The 21,330-nt window shown below is 50.0% G+C and overlaps 1 protein-coding gene across 13 annotated transcripts in view; it reads right to left on the reverse strand.

The window, feature by feature from the left end:
- Slc38a10 (solute carrier family 38, member 10) overlaps positions 1-5,485 on the reverse strand; it is a 49,794-nt gene extending 44,309 nt beyond the window's left edge. For 8 of the 13 annotated variants that reach the window (XM_039086218.2, XM_039086217.2, XM_063269248.1 and 5 more), the window contains exons 1-2: positions 5,119-5,473; positions 1,745-1,862 (exon numbers count right to left, since the gene is read on the reverse strand). In XM_039086218.2, coding sequence (XP_038942146.1) covers positions 1,745-1,862; positions 5,119-5,217 — 217 coding nt within the window. In that variant the 5' untranslated portion in view covers positions 5,218-5,473. Of the gene's footprint in view, positions 1-1,744; positions 1,863-4,537; positions 4,630-5,118 lie in introns of those variants that run through there. The other 5 variants (NM_001376915.1, XM_221195.10, XM_063269250.1 and 2 more) reach the window with 5 other exon arrangements.
- Positions 5,486-21,330: the final 15,845 nt, after the last annotated feature.

Consider the following 21,330-nt stretch of genomic DNA (forward strand, 5'->3'; position numbering starts at 1 on the left):
GTCATCAGAAAAGGAAGAGTGGGAAAGCACCCCTTGGGTTCTGAGGCCAAGAACAAGCACAGGGCACTGGTGCCAGCCGTAAAGCAGACTAGGGAAAAACAAGAGGCCACACTGCAAAAGCCCGTGTGCATATCTGGAGGGCAAGGTGGAGGCTTGGCGCCTCACACCTCTACGTATCACTCCCATTCAGTTGTTAAGAACTACTTTATTTTGCATTACCTCATTTGCCCCAAAACTCTGCCATTTTCTTCTTTGGACAGTGAGAGCCAGGAGGATAAGTCAGGCACACGGCAGGTGAGGGCAGGTAAGGGCAACATCCGAGCCACACAGGGGCTGCTGGGTGAGGAACATCCCCAGGAGGCCAGGAATGTTCTTCCCACATTCTCCCACAAGGCTGTCCCAAGAGCAGAAGAGTAACCCTCTCACCCCACCCCAAAGAACCCAAGTCCAAGCCTGGAAGGCAGAGAACCAGGCTTCACGTGAGGGTGACAGGACAGTGAGGCCCCTCAGTGCCCTTGAAGCCAAACCACCCAGAGACAAATCCTAAATGCTCTGTTCAGTCCCTGTGGCTGACACTGTTTACAAAGAACCAGAAGGAAGAGAACTGCAGTCAGCAGTCCTGGGAGAGAAGCCCACCGTCTGGGCAGGTGGAACATGGAGTCTCAGTCACAAGCTGCACTCGAGAGCTGCCTGTGTGGACTTCCAGGAATTTGAGCTCCTTTCAGTCGCTCAAGACTTTCAGGTACAGGGAGCTAGAGTCAGCAGCGAGCAGAAGTGACCCTGCTGGGCTGGGAAGGTAAGTGCGGCCGGGCCACTGTACAGAGGAGGCTCAGGCTCAGGTGAGAGAGAGGCGACCGCTGTGCACCCTCATCTCAGCTCCATTGTAAAGCAGGAGATTTGGGGTAGGAGACAGGGTTTCTCTGTGCTGCCCTGGCTGTCCTAGAACTCACTCTGTACACGAGTCTGGCCTCAAACTCAGGAGATGCACCTCTATCTGCCTCCCAAGGGCTGGGATTAAAAGTGTGCACCACCGGACTTCATTATTTCTGAACAGTGTTACTAAGTGTCTGTTTTTGAAAATTATTTCATTCAGCACACAAAAAGCAGAGGCAAGTAGATCTCTGTGAATTCTAGGCCAGCCTGATTCACATAGCAAGTTCCAGACCAGGCAGAACTCCATAGCGAAGCTTTGTCTCAAAACCAAAAAGAACAAACCCACAGTAATATGTGTCTGTCTGTCTGTGCATAGATAAAGCTCTATGCATTACTGAATGTGCATATGTGTATGTGTGCATACATGTCACACTGGACATGTGTATGTCAGAAGACACCTCTGTAACTCGGTCTCTTCTTCTTCTTCTTCTATCACCTGTGTGTGGGTCCAGGAATTGAACTCAGGTTGTCAGACTTGTGCAGCAACTCACTGTATCATCTCCCCAGCCCATGTGTTGTTCTTTTGAAGCTGGCCTTAAATTTGCTATGAAGCCAGGCAGAGGCCGGTCTTGAAATCCTTGCCCTCCTGCCTTACCCTTCCGACTGCTGGGGTTAGAGGTACACACCACTGCACCCAGCTAGCAGTAACATTAAAAACAAAAACAAAACACTGCACTCCAAAAGACTCCTTAAGAAGAAATAGAAGAAAAGAGCTAAACAAGAGGAATAAGACCCCAGGCTCCCCAAGCAAGAGCACCCACTTCATGAAAGGGGCCTGTGAGCTGTGCCAGCTCTGAAAGCCAGGTCTTACCCAGGCCGGCATAGGTTCTCCTCTTGCTCAAGCTGGCCGACTTCACCAAGAACATGCAAGACTGGTGCGTCATCCAGGAGCAGAAGACCAGGAGCAGGGCCCCCAGGACAATGCCACACTGTAGGATGGAGAGAAAGAGACATATTCACAAAACCAGATCTTCTTTGAATCTCCACCTCAAACATCCACAGCACAAGGGGCTCATACAGGCCCTCACTGCTCCATCTGTTCCGACTGACCTCCTATGGGTAACAGCTGAAAGTGACAGTTCCCTAAAACAGAAGCAGGATCCTTGAGTCCTGTTTTAAAGGGGCCTTGTAAGTCCTAAGTCTACGGGGTGAGGCTGTGGGCTGGCATCCCACACTCCCTACACGCACCTCATATGTGGTACCTTTAACCACCTTTCTCAATAGCCCTATGTGGTAAACATAGTCTAGAAGGATTAAGAATGGTGTATGCCTTACTCACAAATTAAAGAGATGTTGCCCATGTGACCCTGCAACTACTCTTAGGTCTTTCTCCATCAGGATGAAAGGCTCATGCACGAACTATTTACCAGTGGGTTTAGCTACAACCCAATGAAAGAGAGTTCAGTGGCCTTCAAAGGTGACTAGGAAATCAACTCTAGTCCAGCCATGCAAAGAAGTGTTATTAAGGTTCAACGGCACAGACACACCACGCTGCAGAAAAGGGGGGCGTGAAGACAGCTAACTTTGCACTGCCAGGTACAGAACGTTTAAGGAAGACTGGGAGCTGGCCAGGCAACAAGTCAAAGGGCTGAGGGAGGGACAGCTGCTGATCACAGAGGGGCAGAGGAGATTTTGGGGGGGGATAAAGGAGCTCTTCTATGTTCTGACCACAGTAGCCATTGAATACATACATCAAAACCCAAAGGGCCACACCCTAAAACAGCGACGTTTGGTTACACGTAAATTGCTCCTCAGTAACTCTGACGATTAAGGCATCAGTGGTTTGCACCAGGCATGATGGTATGTGTGCTTTGATCCTAGTACTAGGAAGACGAAGGCAGGTGCATCTCTTTGGGTTCAAGGCCATCCTGGTCTGGTCTACGTATCGAGTTCCAGGCCAACCAAGGCTATATAGTAAGACACTAGTAATTGAGGACATAGTTCAGCAGTAGAATGCCTGCTGGAAGTAGACCCTCGGTGCTGTAATAAACAAACAAATAATACAAAATACTAACACTGCTACACCAGAACAGTGTGTCACCAAAAGGGGAGTTGAGAGGAGGGACATGGGGGCTGTCTGTACTTTCTATTCAGTTGACCATAAAGCGAATACTGCTCAAAATAAGTAAGCAAATAAAGTTTATCAATATAAAAAACAAACCACAACATAACATCAAACTCTCACCGGAATGGTCCAAAGACCCACAATACCAAACACTGCAGAGGACACGAAGCATCTGAGTGTCTAACGCCTGTGCTAGCAGGCAAACACACACACACACACACACACACACACACACACACACATATACATACACACACACATACATACACACACACAGAGACACACACACATACACACAGACACTGACATACACACAGACACACACACAGACACTGACATACATACACAGACGTGCACACACACATAGACACACACATACACAGACACACACATACACAGACACACACACACAGACACTGACACACACACACACACACACACAGATACACAGGTCTATCCACAACATTGCATATCAACAACAGGTTGATAACTACACACCATGATCCCACCTCCTCCAAGTCAAACCAGGCCACACCAACCTCTGGCACAACCGAGCAATAGGTGGTAGTCTCCTGGTGGACAGATAAGTGTGCCAGCATTATGGAAATCCTCAGTGTACAGCAAGGTACATATGTTCTTTTACCTCATGAAAATCCATCAAGTGTGCTTTTAAAGTATATGCAGTTTTCCACACACTAAATAACAATGTATCTGTTTTAACTGCCAGAATCACTAAACAAACCCTAAACCCAAAGTTTTCTTTAGGTACCGCTAAACTCTAACACATTCCCCAATACTCTGCTAAACTCAGATGGCTTTGCCCCAAGGTTCCTGGAGGAGATAACCACCCAGTGATAGGAAGTTGACAGGTTTTAGGCACACAGTTCGACTGTTTCTAGTCTCCCTTGCACACTGGGTTCCAAGTTCTCCCAAGCTCTTCCCAAGCAGATCGCCACCTGGCTCGTCTCTGTATGCTTGAGCAGAGGCCTAGCATCCGTGCACAGCAATGTTCCAATCTAAAGACTGCTCAACCACCTGCACCCAAACAGCTAATTTCCCAGTCATCTATGACAGACCCCAAAAAAAAGAGTCAGTCACACTTCACAGACAGGCAGCAAAGATGACAGAGTTCACTTGGAGATTTGAAACCAGCCAACACTCAAGTCCCAGGATGCATTTCTGCTGACAGGAAAAGTTTCCATGGACACTGGGAGACGTAGGCACTCCAAAAACATCCAAAACCACCCCCAACAACTCAACACTGGGGTTCACAACACAGATGTCACCCCGGATGATCTAGCCCTGTTCTTCTGCCTACATCTATCAACCATATCAAATACCTCACCCTAGATGCCTTCTCAATCAGGATAGAATGTAGAGGATCAAAAAAAAACCTCCCCAATTAGAAAAACGTGTTTTCTATTTTTAGACTGAGACATGAACCATAAAACACGCAAAGTAGTTGTTAGTCTAATATTAAATTATCAACAATCCATTTTCACTTCCAAATGCCTATCACGGATTAATCTTCCACATCACCTCCTGGGTGTCATCGGATAGAAGGGGCGATCTTTGCCTTGATTTCCCACTGTCCCAATAGCAGAGGACAGCACACGTGGCAAGAATGAGAGAATCTACCACTTCCTTTGTTAGTCATTACCCAATTTGACGTTTCCATCTGCTTCCGCAAATCATTGGTAGATTCAGCAGAGCCACGTAGAAATATGACCATCTTTTCACGTGGCATTCAACACTGGAATAACATCAAACTTTTTTGTATGTCTGCTTTTCCAACTGTGGTGACACATACACAGATCAGACCAAACGAATACTTTAAATCACCTCGATTAAGCCTTGTTGGTAGCCGAAGCTGAGGACCGGCATGATTCCGTGCAATCCGTCGGAGTCAAACACAGGACTAACAAAAACATTATCAATCTGCTCACTTATCGTTCTCTGTGCTCTTCCGTACGGTGTTAGTAGACGCGGAACGCGCAGATCCAGATCATGCACGACTCGCTTCGAGGACTTTGCTCGGGTCTCTTCCCTACCCGCCGGGCTCACACACCCTTCCCATCAGCGGAGCACTTCAAACCCATGCCCCCGCGACCCCGACTCACCTGTTTGAAGCAGAAAGGCATGGTGAGTACGCTGACCCCCACTATGCTGTTTACGACGTTCGTGACCAGCCCCCACTTGGAGGTGGAGGCGGCGGTCATTTTGAGGGTCTAGGGGCCGGGACGGCGCGACCCTAGATAACCCTAAACCGGGATCAGGGGACCCGCAGACAGGCGTCGCAAAATCAGCCTCCGGACCCTGTCAGACTCCGCAGCAGCCTCACAGCCATGGTTTCAGGTTCCCGCCTCCGCCTCCCGAGAGTGGAGCAGGGACCCGGAAGCGCCGCAGGCAACGCTAGCAACACCTCAGCTCCGCTTCGCTGCCTCCGGCACACAAACTTCCGCCTTCGGAGTGTACTCTGCCAGGAAGTGACGGTATTAAGGGCGGGATGAGGCGGGACAGCAGCCAACAAGAAGCAGATGTGTATGCTCGAGGAAGCGTGACTCGAGTTCCACCCCCCGGGCGGAGCTAGGTGTAACTCTAGCCAATAAAAGGTATGTGGGGGCGGGACTACGGGACGTGGGGCGGGGTCTGAGTCGGGGCGGAGCCACAATCTGGGTTCTGGGTTCCAGGCTGTCTTTGAAGTTTTGCTCCTTCGCTAGTGACTGAGGCAGCTCTAAGACGAGAGTCTTGCGGGGTACCATCTCTAGCCGGAAGAGCAGAAGAGGAAGGGAAGGACTTTCCGGTGAGGAGTGGGCTCTTGAGGGTTAATTTTCAGGTCCTTGCCCACAGGAAGGATTTTGGGTCGCGATTGGAGGACCTTTCTAAACTGAAGCACTTAAGTTTTACAGATGAATCTTCAGGACACCGTGAGGTTTGGAGATTCAGCAAAATCACACAGCCTGTAGGAGAGAGCACGGGGATGTGTCTGTTGGTACTCAACGGGGGTGAAAGTAATCTACTGCCCTAGCAAAGGAAAGGTAAAGAGGAGAGACGAGAGAAATCTAGGATTTCAAGAGAAGGTGGCTTCTGTACTTGAAGAACTAATGAGAATTCTTCCTGGAGTAATGCGCACACTAAGGACAGTAGAGAAAGAACCCTCCCACATGGAAGCGGATGACTGGCACTTGGCAGTGTCCTTAGTGGCAATGTCTGTGGTGAATGAATGCCTAGGGACCTGAGGTCTGAGAAAGACCCCACAATATTTCCAGGAGGCCAGAGCTGTGCATGCAAGGAGAAACTTCAAGCTGCCTTAAGAGGCTCTCCTAGAAAACAATTTGATTTCTATGCAAGATCATGCACCTTAGACAAGGGACAAATTCTTCCAGCCTCAGACAGAGCAGTGTCTGGGTCAGAGCTCACGCAGATGTGAGAGAGAGAGAGAGAGACAGAGAGAGAGAGAGAGAGAGAGAGAGAGAGAGAGAGAGAGAAAACAATAACAACAAAAACAAAACAAAACAAAAAAACAGGAAACGCCAGGGTAAAGAACAATCAATGGCCTAAGCCATTAATGCCAGCATTCAGAAGGCAGAGACAAGCATATCTCTTGAGTTTGAGGGCAGCCTAGGCTACATTAAGTGAGTTCCAGGACAGCCAGAGCTATGTGGAGAAACCCTGTCTCAAACAAAACAGAGTAATTGAATACAAAGCCAAAAATAGTACTCATCTGCGTTCACTGTTTGCAAAGTCATTGTCCACAATCTATAAAACCAGCTGCTGTATTCCCATAACCATGTAACTGACATTCAGCCTTAAGAGGGAGACAGGACTGGAGAAATGGCTCAGAACGCTGTCTGTTCATCTAGAGGTCCTGAGTTCAATTCCCAGCAACCACATGGTGGCTCACAACCATCTGTAATGATATCTGACTCTCTCTTCTGGTGTGTCTGAAGACAGCTATAAAATCCTAGCTCAATTGGTTAGCACATGGTGCTAACAATGCCAAAGCCACAGGTTCGATCCCCGTACTGGCCAGTAAGGTATATAGACTCTGGGGCTGGAGAAATGGCTCAGCAGGTAAGAGCACTGACTGTTCCTCCAGAGATCCTGAGTTTAATTCCCAACAACCACAACCATCTGTAATGGGATCCGATGCCCTCTTCTGGTGCATATGAAGACAGCGACAGTGTACTCACATACTTGAAATAAATCTTTTTTTTTAAAGACAGCTACAGTACATTCATACATAAATAAAATAATTCCTTAAAAAAGAAGGACTGGAGAGATGGCTCAGCGGTTAAGAGCACTGACAGCTATTCCAGAGGTCCTGAGTTCAAATCCCAGCAACCACATGGTGGCTCATAACCATTTATAAGGAAATTTGGTGCCCTCTTCTGGTGTGTCTGAAGGCAGAGACAGTGTACTTATATATAATAAATAAATAAATCTTTTTTTTTTAAAAAAAAGAGGGTTGCTGTCTGATACTCACTCCCTTTGATGCTGCCGCTCCACCTCACCACCCCTTTCTCTGCCACCTCAGAGTATCACTCTCTAGAGTGATCGCTACCTCTCTTTAGCATTTAACACGTACGTTTATATCCCTGAGGAAGATTACCATTTGTCTCTCAATGTTCAATCCTACCATTTCCAACTTAAATATTTCAACTACTGAAAATGAAGAACTGGCCAGGACCTGTTTCAGGACCACTTGACTAAGCTCTGGCCAATGAGAAGTAAGCCCTTTCTGTCACCCCTTAGAGGTGGATGACGTTTTCAGTTCACCGTGGGATTGGGAACACAGACATAGACATAATGATAGGAAGCCATCTTACAGCTTGGGGGCAGGGCAGGACCTGGGCAGAAGTGGAGTACCAGTTCAGAAGAAACCCAGATGTCTAGATGCCATCACAGAGCAGGCCCACTCTTCCAGTCCCTCCACTCTTTCCCGGTGGCCCCAAACGGAAGAGACAATCTGATTTAACTACCTGCTGTACTCTGTTTCATGAGCTGAGCTGTAGCCTTCCTAATTCATTGTGTGGGAACCGGGAGAGCATCTTTTGCATCTTTAACTGTCACAGGTTTCTCACGCAACCCTATTTACAAAATTCACCATCATCTTGAGCGTGTGCTGTGAGTCATTCATTCTTACTGCTAGCATCCCATAATGCATATATACCTTTTCTTCTGCCCAGGGCACCCAAGTTGTCTCCAGTGATTTTCCAGGGCTGTGATGTGGCTCAGTTGGTAGAGTACCTGCCTCGTATGTAGAAAGCTCTGAGTTCAAGGTCATCCTCAGCTATAAAGGGAGCTCAAAGCCAGCCTGGGCCAAAGGAGATGCTGACTTTGGACATTAGAGTTCGTCTCAGGTAAACATGGAGAAGCAGAATTGCAGAGTCAAGTGCACGAACACCTTGAACCTCACTCGGTCTTGGCCATGAGCTCTTCAAAGTCACTACAAGGCTCCTGATTGACATTAAAAGTGGTCAAACTTCTGTCAGGAGTCAAATGGTTGCCACACCCCTCCCTCGGTAGTTTGGGAACAGAGAGCACTTGCCTTGTGTGGGTCCTGGGTTTGATCCCAGAGCTGCAATGGCTCAGCATTAAAATGGACCACCTTTGCAATGGCCTCCTTGGAAGTCATGTGCCCTCAAACTTAACAGTCTCTGACACAGCTGTTCAGTGTTGCCACTGTGGCTCAAACACTGCCATGAGTAGCATATACACAAGTGGGTGGGCATTCCAATAGAACTTTATTTATAAAAACAGGAGCTTGCCTCACTTGACCTAAGAGTTATAGGCTATGGGCCCCCTGCTCTGTGTGGTCCCCAACACTGGTTATCATCGGTTTGGCCAGTTTAATGAATCAAACTGTATCATTGTGCCTCGGATTTCCTCTTTCTAATCAAGAATGGGGTTAATCATCTATTCATATTCTTACTATCCAATTATTGTACTTTGGTGAGGTGAAATTTTTTTTTTCTTTTTAACAGTTTGTTCTTTGGAATTTTGGGCTCTCCGTGTGCTTGATAACTAATCCCGTGGCCCTCCATTCGGGTTTGTCTGCTGGCTTCCAACATCACATTAGGTTTTCGTTGTTGCTGTAACAAAGCATCACAAATTCAGCAACTGAGGGTCTGGGGGAGATGGTTCTGTGGGTAAAGAGCTTGCTGCAGTGATATGAGGACCAGAATTAGGATCCCTCGGCCTCCCTGGAATCCCAGCCTTCTGGTGGCAGATCGATCCCCAGAGCTAGATAGCTAGATATCAGACCAACAAACTCTGGTCCAGGTAAGACACTCATGATTCACTGCAGAAGGAGAAAAGTGATCATGAAAGCCACCTGGTATCGACCACTGGCTTCACATACACACATACACATACACACACTTACACACACACAGGTGCCAATACACACACACACACACACACACACTCAGGAACTGGAAAAATCAAGGTGTCCGGATGTTTCATTCTCTCAGAAGCTCAGGGGATATCTTAGGGTTTTACTGATGTGAACAGACACCATGACCAAGGCAAGTCTCATAAGGACACCATTTAATTGGGGCTGGCTTACGGGTTCAGAAGTTCAGTCCATTATCATCAAGGCAGGAGCATGGCAGCATCCAGGCAGGTGTGGTGCAGGAGGAGCTGAAAGTTCCACATCTTCAACCGAAGGCTGCTAGCAGAGTACTGATTTCCATACAGCTAGGATGAGGGTCTTAAAACCCACGCCAACGGGGCTGGGGATTTAGCTCAGTGGTAGAGCACTTACCTAGGAAGCGCAAGGCCCTGGGTTCGGTCCCCAGCTCCGAAAAAAAGAACCAAAAAAAAAAAAAAAAAAAAACCGCGCCAACAGTGACACACCTACTCCAACAAGGCCACACCCACTCCAACAGGGCCACACCCACTCCAACAAGGCCACACCTACTCCAGCAGGACCACCACCTTCTAATAGTGCCACTCCCTGGGCCTAGCATATACAAACCATCACAGGGGAGTCCGGTTCCAGCTCTTCTGGCTGTTGGCAGACCTTGGTTGTTTAGGGTTCCCAGGCCTGTTTTCTTGCTGGCTTGGAGGTCCCTACTCCCATCTTGCAAGTTACCAGCAAAGGGAAAGGGACACCTCAGACCTTTGCATGGCATCTTTGGCTCATCTGGGGACAGTTCTCTGATTTCAGGACCTCTTGCAATCAATCATTAGCTGAATAAGAGAATCTGCCTCCAGGATCAACCACTTAAATATGCAGGCCAAGACCCTATAGGCATGTTTTCCCAGGCTCTGGCCATTAAAGGGTGCATGTTTTCCAGGGCCTCTTTGTCTGCGATTTCTTGATAGATTTGTGTCCTTTTCAGAGAGGGTTACTGTGTTTTATTGTCCTGCTCCTTGTCCTCAGGACCCATCCCAAGTTTTTTACCATCCAGTCTGTAAGAACCTACCATTCGTAAGGGGCCGCCATCATTACCTCCTCTCTCTGCGTATTGTTTGTCCCTCCGAATTCACACAGTGAAGCCTTGGTTACCTCAGAACATGACCTTTTTTGGAACTTGGTTCTTTGAAGATGTTGACAGTTAGCCACCAAGTCATTCTGAATTAAGGTGTCCACTACCTGCTGTGGACTGGCGTCATTAAACAAGAGGCAGCATGAGGAACAGAACTCGATCCCTAGCGCCATTGGAATAAGGATAACACATGCTTCTAATCCCAGCAGTGAAGAGGCAGAGAGACAAAGAAGCCTAAGACTTCCTGCCCAGACAGCCTAGCAGAATTGGTGAGTTACATGTTCCGTGAGAGGCCCTATCTCAAATAGCAAGGTGGGGGATGGAGAAATGGCTCAGGGACCCAGGTTCAATTCCCAGTACCCACGTGACAGCTAACAACCATCTGTAACAGCAGTTCTAAGGGATCCAACACCCTCTGGCCTCTGTGGGCACTGCAAACATTGTGCACAGACACATGCAGGCAGGACACCCAGAAACATAAAGTTTAAATTCTTAAATTTTGTTGAAGGTGGATGGCTCCTGAGGAATGACACTTAAAGCTGACTCTGATCACCACACCAGCATGCCCACAAATTCACGCCCCTGTACACGCACCCACATGCACTAAATAAATTAATGAAATAAATAATAAAACAGGGGCTGGGTAAATGACTTAGCAGGTAAGAGTGCTTGTTACCGGGCTGGAGAGATGACTCAGCGGTGAAGAGCACGGACTGCTCTTCCAGAGGCCCTGAGTTCAAATCCCAGCAACCACGTGGTGGCTCACAACCATCTGTAATGAGATCTAATGCCCTCTTCTGGTGTGTATGGAGACAGCTACAGCGTACTTATATATAATAAATAAGTAAATCTTTAAAAGAATGTGCTTGTTACCTAAGCATGAGGACTCAAGGCAAAATCCTCGGTACTCATAAAAATCCAAACACAGCTATGCATGCCTTTAGTCTTGTGGTCCCAAACACATGGCCGCACATGCACGCATGCAAGGCTCTCACAGCCTCTGCACCTGTCACAGTCACCCTGGTCCTGTTAAGTCACCTCACCACCATGGTCATCCCTCCTGCCCCTCCACAGACTTCCTGTGCATTCACCCCTTCCCAACTTGGCTTCATCTTCAACGACCCCTTAACCACAAAGCCAATTGACATAGGAGCCACATTCACAACACCCACATAATCCTCCAGAGAGAGCCATGCAGACCATGAGGCAAGTACTTGCAGGGAAAGAGCTAAGCATGAGGCCTGTGGAGATCCCAGACCTTCCTGTCAGATCCTGAGGATGTCGTCTTTGGAGCATGGCTTCTCGGAAAGGAATGAGCTCATCAGTCCAGGCTCCTTCACTGAGCAGCACCAGAACACAGACTAGATGATCTCAGCATAGAAAAGGGTCTTCCCAGCTAGGCAGTGGTGGTGCACACCCTTAACCCCATTACTCAGGAGGCAGCTGCAACTGGATTTCTAGGGGTTCTAGCCAAGCCTGGTATATAAAGCGAGTTCCAAGAAAACGGGGCTACACAGAGAAACTCTGTCTTGAAAAAACAAAAAGAAGAGGAGGAAGGAAGGAAGGAAGGAAGGAAGGAAGGAAGGAAGGAAGGAAGGAGTGTTCCCAAGAGGAGAAAGGCAGATGTTGCCTGCAGAGGAACCCATTGACTAAGGGAAGAGAGTGAGGGCAGCCAGGCAGAAGGGCAGGCATGTTCCTATGACTAGGACCTGACCCAGAGAACCAGAAAGGTGGGGTGGTTTTCAGTGAAGACTTTTCAGCTATCTTTCTTCCTCTCTGCTGCCTGGAGAGCTGTAGGCTAGTGTGGGGTCCTGCAGCTTCTCCACCACAAGGCTTGGGCTGCTTGGGGAGGCAGGACCAAGGGTGTGGGAACTTTGACTGTGTTTCCCCACGCTGGGTGGGTGTCAGGCTGTGGGAAGCTGCGGGACACTGCTCCAGGGGTAGGGAAGCACAGTCTGTGTTGCGGGACACAGCCCGAGCCAGTTCGGGAGTCCTTGGACCTCCTTAGGCCAGGGCTGTTGGGTTCTCAGGCTTTTGGGCATCCAGAGCTGAGAAGGGAGTGGGGCCCAAGGGCTGGATCTAGCCCGGGGCCAAGGGGGAAGGGGTAATTCCGGCTGGTCCCAAGAGGATATTCCTTGGCTAGACAGCAACAAGCTTTGTTTGGTGGCTGCCAGAGACTTCCTACAGACTAGCCGGCGGCTCTGTAGGGAAAGGGCTTCTCTGTGGCTCCCCATGGCCGATTCGGATCCTGATGAAAAGAAACAGTCCATGGTTTTAAGACATTTAATTGTCATGGGGGGAAGTGAATGAGTAAAACCGTATCCCCACTTCTCAGAGTGGGCCTGAGATTAAATACCTTTTGCAGGGAGTGTCTGGGAAGAAAAAGTTATTGGCTAAGCCTCCAGGCCTTTGGGTACCTCATTGTAATGGAGATCTGTCTTGAGCCTACTGACCTGTGGTCACATCCTCTACCTATGGAGGGAGGGACTTGGGGCGTTGCCCTTACATGTCTGATGGCCACAAATCTATGGAGGGCTGTGGCTAGTGAGCCTGGTTTCCTGGGAATCAGACGAAATACCTATCGTCCCTTTCAGGGTCACTGGGGTTTCAAACCTCCTTAACCAGCAACCAGAGTGCCTTTCACTGTCCTGCCGAGAGCAGGTGAAATGTTTCTGAGTTCTCACAGCCTATGTGGAATCATGTTACTTCACTGTCAATCAGGAAATCATGGCTAGTGCATCTTCAGGATCCATTACCACTTCCTATGACACTCGCTGCCTCTCAGTCTGGGATATCATTGCTGTGATACACATGTGATCTTAAATGACTCCACAAAAGACCATCCGCATATTGGGGACCATGCATGTGGCTCTCGGGGAGCAGGGAAGCTTTAGGAGGTGAGTCTAATGTAAGGAACGTAGGTCGTGGAGGGGCTGCCTTTGAACAGGAAGAGCCCTTTCTTTCTCTCACCGCTTCTCTCTTTGCTTCACCATGTGAGGTTGGTAGGTCTTCTCTTCCAGAAACCTCCACCATGATTGACTTTAGCCCTTAGGGCCAAAACAACAAAGGCAAGCAATCGACCATCGACCATGGATGGATGGATCTTTTGATACCAGGAGCCAAAGATAACCCTCCTTTTAGATTGATATCTGGGACATGTATGCAGCACAGCACTGGGACACTGACCAGCACAGAACTCTCTCCAGGAATGCTTCTCTACAATGGGGTCCTCACCTCACGGGGTCCCCTCTGCTCACCACACAGCAGCCAGCATTATTTCAACCCACACCACTCCCTTGCTAGGACCCTGCAGGTGTCCTGCACAGTGTACAGTCCCCCCCCAAGCTGTCACCAGCGTCCTCCCCTCCCTTAGCCCACTTCCACCACAGTTGTGCTGGTTGGTTGGGTCCTTCCTGAGGGTTAGGAAGGTGCTCAGGACCACACAGGTCACTATGACCCCAAAGCCCCCTTCCCTGTAGCACCACCCGCCGAGCAGATCTCTAGTCACTTTCTGCTGCTGCTGTGTGGAGTCTCTCACTGTGCCCGGTACCTCAGGAAGAAGAATACAGACTGAACTCTTCAGCCATTCAGACCTTCATCCCGCTGGCCTAGAGCAAAGCCTCGGTAGGGCCTCCGGTCTCCACAAGAAGAGGAGCTGGGCCCTAACACCATCTCCTGGCATGGTCTTAAGGTGCAAGCCCTTGCCAGTCCCTGAGGGAGGGAGGTCACAGGGATGCCTTGTCCCAGCAGATGCAGGTCTTTTTCTAAGTGTGTCCTGAGCTTGGGTGGCCCACCCCCACCCCTACCCAGAAGCCTGACAGTGCGACCTTTGCAAATGTCCCCAGCTCAGACAAAGACTGCAGATTATAATCTTGGCCACCAGGAGGAAACGTACCCTGAACCTTCCATTATCGGTCTGTAATTACTGGAAGCCATGGAGAATTCGACAAGATGGAAAACCTGCTTTCATCTACATTTTCCCCCTCCTTTTCTTATAATTCCAGGTGTGAGAGAAAAGAAGTAGGCTTGGTCTCAGTGTAGACAGCCTTTCTGTCTGCTTCTCCTACATAGAAATCCAATGGGGTGCGTACAAACAGGCTGCCCCAGGGATTCTTGCCAAGGTACCCTGATGAGAAGGGGGTGCCATCTCAGCACCCCTTCCCCAGCAAATCCATATGCCGAGTGTCTTGTTTAGGCAAGAGGCAAAGCCTCAGAGGCAGAGGGACAGAGGGGACAGAATATAAGCACACTCTTCCTCCTGACACCCTCAGCAAGGCACAGACCTGGCCCAGAAACACCACCTCCAGCACAAGCCTCAGTCCTCCCATACTAGGGCCACCTTAGCTCAGTCTCAGCCTAGGACCTGTGGAGTTACCAGGGCTGAGATCCAGCCTGCCACCACTCAACTTTCCATGCCTCCCTTTCCCAGGGAGGGTGGCCCAGGAATGACAGGGAGGAAACGGTCACAAGACTCAGAACTCTTCAAACTGCACCACAGAGGGCGGGATGGGAGGGAGGGCAGAAGATCCAAAGAGCAACATTGGACCCACCCACTCTCCAGGAGTGCCAGGAGAGGTAGCCCCCAATGGCTCTGGCCACGCATAGAAGCAGTGATGCTGCATTGTAGAAGGGACGGGGTACCAATGACCAGCGCCCCCTATGTCTTGCTTAGGGGTGGGGTACCAGTGCCCTCCATTCCCTGCTCAGGGCTTCCAAAAGTAAGGGTAGACAGGGTAGAGTCCTGTCCAGCTTCCTTTTTTCCCCTATGGTGCTTGCTGGGCAACCTAAGGGCTCTGCATGTGCTAGACACTTACTTTACACTGAGCTATAATCCAGACCTAAGAAATAGGTCTATTGTGCTCAGTGCTGGCTTGTCCCATCATCAGACCAAAGAGCAGAGGGTTCCCCTGTCTCCCACAAAATAGGACTCATCTAGAAAACATGAGTCCTATTGCTTCAGGGAAGGGATGACCTTCTAGCACAGGGTAACTGGACCCCAGAGAGTCCTATCCCCATGAGGGTTTCCTGAATCCTTGCTGGATCCCCTCTGGTGTCAACGCCCCAGGCTTCAACCAGGTGTTCCTTCTCTCTGTTAGGCTGAGACATGGGGTTTTGAGGATCAAGCAGACACAGCTGAGAGTCCTGGGGCACAGTTGGGCTGTATCCAAGTCCCCATGCAGCAGCTGCAACCCTGAGCTCCCTGCACCTCCCCAGTGCTCTCAAAGGCTGCTGTACAGTGGCCCCGGGGAGGTACGCTGGAATGCAGCAGGCCCAGGCCCAGCTCCTCAGCCTCCCCAGCTGTGCCAAGGACCACGCAGATAGAGCTGGTATGAAAGTCCCTTACAGGAAATCAGTAATAGAGGCCAGAGCACAAGGGGCTCCAATAAGCTTACACTGAGGATAGGGCTGCAGAGAGCAGTGGGAGGTGACCGGCATGGAGGCGGAGCCTGGGCAGGGAGAGAAGGCTTAGGGAGGGCGTGATCAGTGGGCAGGGGGCTTAGGAGAGGCCAAGTCTAAGCCAGGTGAGTATTTATGCCTGGTCTAACTCCTGTTCCATCTGTACTCCGTCTGGTAGACATGGAAAGTCTGCTAGCCAGCAAAGGCCGGAGTCACGCATGGGTCCTAGCTGCAGGGGAGTGAGCCTAGTATCTTAGCTTGCTGCTCACCAGACTCCATAGCAGCAGGGGTTCTCTCACAGCTGAGAATTATAGTGGTCCCTGACAGTCTCCAAGGCAGAACCCAGTGCCCCACAGTGTGGTCTCTGGACAGATAATGTGTTTTGCTTGTATCTTCAACCTTGAAGGGAGTCCTACAGGGCAGAGAATTAACCTTCCTTTCAGATATGCCCCCTCACCCCAGTGTTACAACACATTAGACCAGAAAGCAGGGATTGGTGGGTTCCAGAAGAACCCCCAGGCCTTAAGGAGATGTGTTAAGGGCGGCACCTCACCTACCTGGGGATGATAGTGTCAAATTGGGCATCGTGTTCAAGCCTATAATTCTAGCAGCACTAGAGAAGTAGAGGCAGGGGAATTAAATTAAAAGTTCTAGGCCAGCTTTGGCCACATGAGACCCTGTTTTATTTTTCTTTCTTCCTTCCTTTCTTCCTTTTTTCCTTTTTTTTTCTTTTTTTTTTTTTTTTTTTCGGAGCTGGGGACCAAACCCAGGGCCTTGTGCTTGCTAGGCAAGCGCTCTACCACTGAGCTAAATCCCCAACCCTTTTTCTTTCTTTCTTTTCTTTTCTTTCTTTCTTTCTTTCTTTCTTTCTTTCTTTCTTTCTTCCTTCCTTCCTCCCTTTCTTTCTTTCTTTCTTTCTTTCTTTCTTTCTTTCTTTCTAGTTTTATGGCGTGCGTGCGTGTGTGTGTGTGTGTGTGTGTGTGTGTGTGTGTGTGTTCCCCGAGATCAGGTCTCACAATATAACTTTGGCCATCCTGGAATTCGTTGTGTACACCAGGCTGACCTCAAATTCACAAAGATCTGCCTGCCTCTTCCTCTGCCTCCAGAGTGCTGGGATTAAAGGGGCACACCACTACACCTGACTTGGTTTATTATCTGTTTATTTTTTTCCTTAAATAGTATGATCCCAGTCAGCACCCCGGTATATGACAAGCCACAAGGAGCTGCTAGGGGAGAAACAGGCTCTTTAGCCCGCATTCTAGAATTCTCCTTAAGAAAAATTAGGGGACCAGCTAGCAAAGGAAGGGTGGGCAAGGGGCTTCACAGAGCCAGGCTATTTTCCCCTCCCAGTATCTGTGTAATAGTACGGTCTGTGCCACTCCGTAAGAAGTCAGATCCAGATCGGAAAGATGGCTCAGTAGTTAGTGTACTTACTGCTCTTGTTGAGGGCTGGGTTTCAGTACCAGAAAGGCATATCAGGCTGTTCCCAACCGCCTTTAATGCTTCTTGCAGGAGGTATGATGCCCTCTTCTGGCTGCCAAGGGGCACTGCATGCATGTGGTACACATACATACCCTTGGGCACATGTGCACGCCACACACACACACACACACACACTTAAAGAAGTCAAAGGAGCTAGGCAGTTGAGGCTCACGCCTGTAATCAGTAAATTTGGGAGGTAGAGGCAGGCAGATCTCTGAGGCCAGACTGATCTACAAACCGAGTGCCAGGACAGCAGGACTACAAAGAGAAACTCTGTCTCAGAAAGCCAAGGGGCTGGGGATTTAGCTCAGTGGTAGAGCGCTTACCTAGGAAGCGCAAGGCCCTGGGTTCGGTCCCCAGCTCCGGAAAAAAAAGAACCAAAAAGAAAGCCAAAAGAAATAAAGGAAATCAGAGCCTCCAACCAAGGGTGGCCTTTTTCTCAGGAGTAGCTGGGAAGTGTAGAAGTATAATATGTCTATAATCCCGGCATTTAAGAGGCAGAGACAAGAGGATCCACGAAAGTTCAAGGCCAGCTTGGGTTACAGAGCAAAACCCTGACAGAAAAAGAAAAAAAAACAAAACATTTTTTTTTTAAGAAAAGAAAAAGAAAAACACACCATGAAGGTCACCACGGACACTTATCGGGTTCCCATCTCAGAGGTGACCTCTGCACCTGGCAGTCAGTGCTTGTCCCTGGAAGGAGCCAGGGCAGGAGTTCCCTCTGGAGGAGAGCCCTCAGTCTTCCACAGGGTGGGGCAGGATCGAGGGTTTGTGAACAAAGACCAGGTGAGGACATAAATTAGCTGCCCTATCACATTTCCTGCCCCGAAAGCTCCTGTAAAACACAAGAGAAAATTGACCTGTCAGGGGGATAGATGGGCAGCGCCAGCCCTACCTCCAGGGCGGCTGCCCGTCACCCTGGGGTCCCACCTGCACTGTGTGCCCTCATGCTGAGCAGACTGCTACCGCCTAGCAGCTCCGTGGAGAAAAGTCACAGTCCAGGCAGCCTGGGGGCTTGGCTCCCTACCCTCACCCCTCCACCCACCCCAGGCAGACAGGCCCAGCTGCTGAGCCTGTGCCTGTAAGCTATAAACCGGATGGAGACCAGGCTCGGTGTCAGGAGACAGCTCGAGTGCCTTTTAAAAAATGTAATCTCTTTTTATTTCCCCCCACTCTTCCCTCCCTCCTCCCTCCAGACCATAACCTCCAGTCACTCCTCCCCTCTTCCTGTGCTGCTGGAGGTGACCTTGCTGCCCAGACCTTAGTGTGAGGCCACTAGAGCCAGCAAGGACACCCTTCTCACCTTGAATATCCGTGTTGGGAGCCCCGAGCACAGTGTGGGAGGAGAAGGAGGCAGGCTGTGGTGTGACTTGCCCTTTCCAAGGTGACCCACCACCTGCAGCTGCCCAGTGCAAGAGTCTAGAAACCTAGGCTGGAACCCTTGAGACTGGAGGTGAATGACAGGGGCCTTCTGCAACCCACTCCTCTGACAATGGAGGCTGATACCTCCGGACTGAGCTGTGCCTGACCTCTTGCAACTTGCTTCCAATGCAACCCAGCTGTGTGCCGTCAGCCGGTTTTATGGTAGAGAAAAAGCAGCCAGACAACTCTAGAAGTTGCCCCACGGTGAGCTAGTGGACAGTCAGGCTGGGCTAAGATCTTATCCATCTCCTCTGTGTCCCTCTGGAACTCCTGGGGTCTCCGTGCTCCCCAGCCATGGTGTAGAGATGATCCCTCAGGCCACTGGTGTCCCCAAGGCCTGAGGATCACCGCCTCTCACACTCTAGGGGGACAGGTAAGTGTTGTCTACAGTGACAAAAGTCAAAAGCAGGGGACAGAAGGACCTTCACCTAGCAGCGTGGGGCTTCCCTCGTGACCAGGGATTAGGCAGAGGACACTCTATGGGGACTAGTCTAAGAAAGATGCAGGCTTGGGACAAAGCTCCCAGGTTCTAGAGGCCAGTTTACCAGGGGAGGGAGATCATGGGAGTTCATGACTTCCATGTAGGTCTGGTGGCCAAAACAACAGACCTTGAAGGCCATGTGTCTAGGGTAAGGGTTGTGGAGAGCTGAAGATGTAGCAAGAGACACCAAGAGCTGAGAGATTTGGAAGCAGGACAGAGCCAAGAGGGGAAGTCAATGATTCTGTCCGGCCATGCCAGCCCAATTGCCCTCCCAGACACAGAATTCACTACACAAATCTCGTTAGGGCTCCCAGCCCTGCAGGGGTACAGTGATTCCCCTGGACTCCAGGAGACAGCTTTCAAGACTTCCTTTCATCCTGTCCCCTGAACCCTGCATGTCTGGATGTGGAGGGCTCTAAAGCCACCGGGGGCCTAGGGCCTGGGTTATAGGGTATTGAAGGTGTCTTCTAGTCTTCCAGGAGAATAACAACAGAGATTGCACAACCTCCATCCAGGGAGCTGAGGTGTGTTCCTCTCAGGGCTCAGCTGGACCAGAGTTCCCACCAGATTTGAGCTTGGACTCTCTGCAGGCACTTTCTGGGGACCAAGCACACCCCTGTCTCATCCCTACATCCCTCAGCCAAGAGTAAGGGGGCACCTCCAAACACAGGCTTTCTCAGCAGCTGCTCCGAGGTCTAAGATGCTAGCACACAGCCAAGGCATGCTAGCACAGCTATAGATGCTAGCACATGGCCAAGGCATGCTAACAGAGCCATAGGTTCCCAGCCTTCCTTTCCCCTGAGGCTTTGCTAGCCTATCCTCAGCCTTACCCAGGCTGAAGTCTTCCCGATTCTACAACAGCCCAAATCTCCTGGCTTCCCAGCTTTTGCTTCCCCACCTTCCTGAAGCTGGCCTTTCAACCCCTCTCTCCTGATCTAGCTCCTCCCGTGCTCCCTCAGAACCATTCCCCAGTGCTACCACGGCCACACCCTACCTGAAGCGAAGGCTACTCTGAGCAGCTCAGTTGTCCCTACAGCCTAGCCAGTGGCTGTGCATCCTTATCTCAATAAAAATGCAAGTGCACACACAGGCACATACACACACACACACCCATTGTCATGCACATATGCAAGTGCACACACGGGCACATACACAGGCACCCCCATTGTCTTCCAACCTTAGGCTCTCAAATACAGGTTGATGGTTGATGAGAACTTGTCCTGCAGGTACATGTGCTCAGCAAGAACAGGGCATTTGTGGAGGCCGTGAGCTAAGAAGCCCATGTATTTATCCCACATGATGCACATGATGTATCCCACTTGGGGTACAGGTAGAGGGGATGCCTTTCACATCTTCCTCCCCCCCACCCCCATATCTGTCCTTGCCTAGAGTCTAGACAACGGAACCTCATAGGTCTGGTCTGTATGCCCCACTCTGATCAGACCCTTTTCTTCTTGCAATGTGTGGGTCTTCTTGCTTCCTCCCTGGAATAAACCCGAAGGCAGAATGCTCCCCCCAACCATGTGATTTAACCTTTTAACCTCCCAGCGTCCTCCCAAGCTCTGCCCTCTTGAGGAAGACTGGCTTGTGCCACAGGGTCATCCTAACTCACTACCCAAGGTTTGCTTTCCTTGTCTATCTCCTTGAGCTAGGCATAGTGGTCCCTGTCCTGCCATTTGTCCGTCTCCACAACCTTTTCTACCACCTCATTCTATTCTCCCCACTCCTTTTCCTCAGCTGCATCTGAACTCCAGGATGTTAAGCCCCAAGTCCCCCGTGGTGCAGAAGTAGATGTATGTAGGGCAACTTTGGCTCCTGGGGCCACCTGACATGGAAAGCAGGTTTCAGCCACCAGGCCTGAGACCAGCATGCTGTAAGAAACAGTATCCATGAGCAAACGATGGGTTTGGGGCCTGTCCAGCTTATCCAAGAAAACCCAAGGGTGGCTGGACTTGAACAAACAAGTCAGGCCAAGGTCACTTGGGACTTTCCATGTTTCAGGGCGTCCTTGATCTGCTCGGGACGGTAGAGCAAACAGGCATGATACATGGCCC

This window comes from Rattus norvegicus, chromosome 10, assembly GCF_036323735.1.
Source record: "Rattus norvegicus strain BN/NHsdMcwi chromosome 10, GRCr8, whole genome shotgun sequence".
Classification (NCBI taxonomy): Eukaryota; Metazoa; Chordata; class Mammalia; order Rodentia; family Muridae; genus Rattus; species Rattus norvegicus.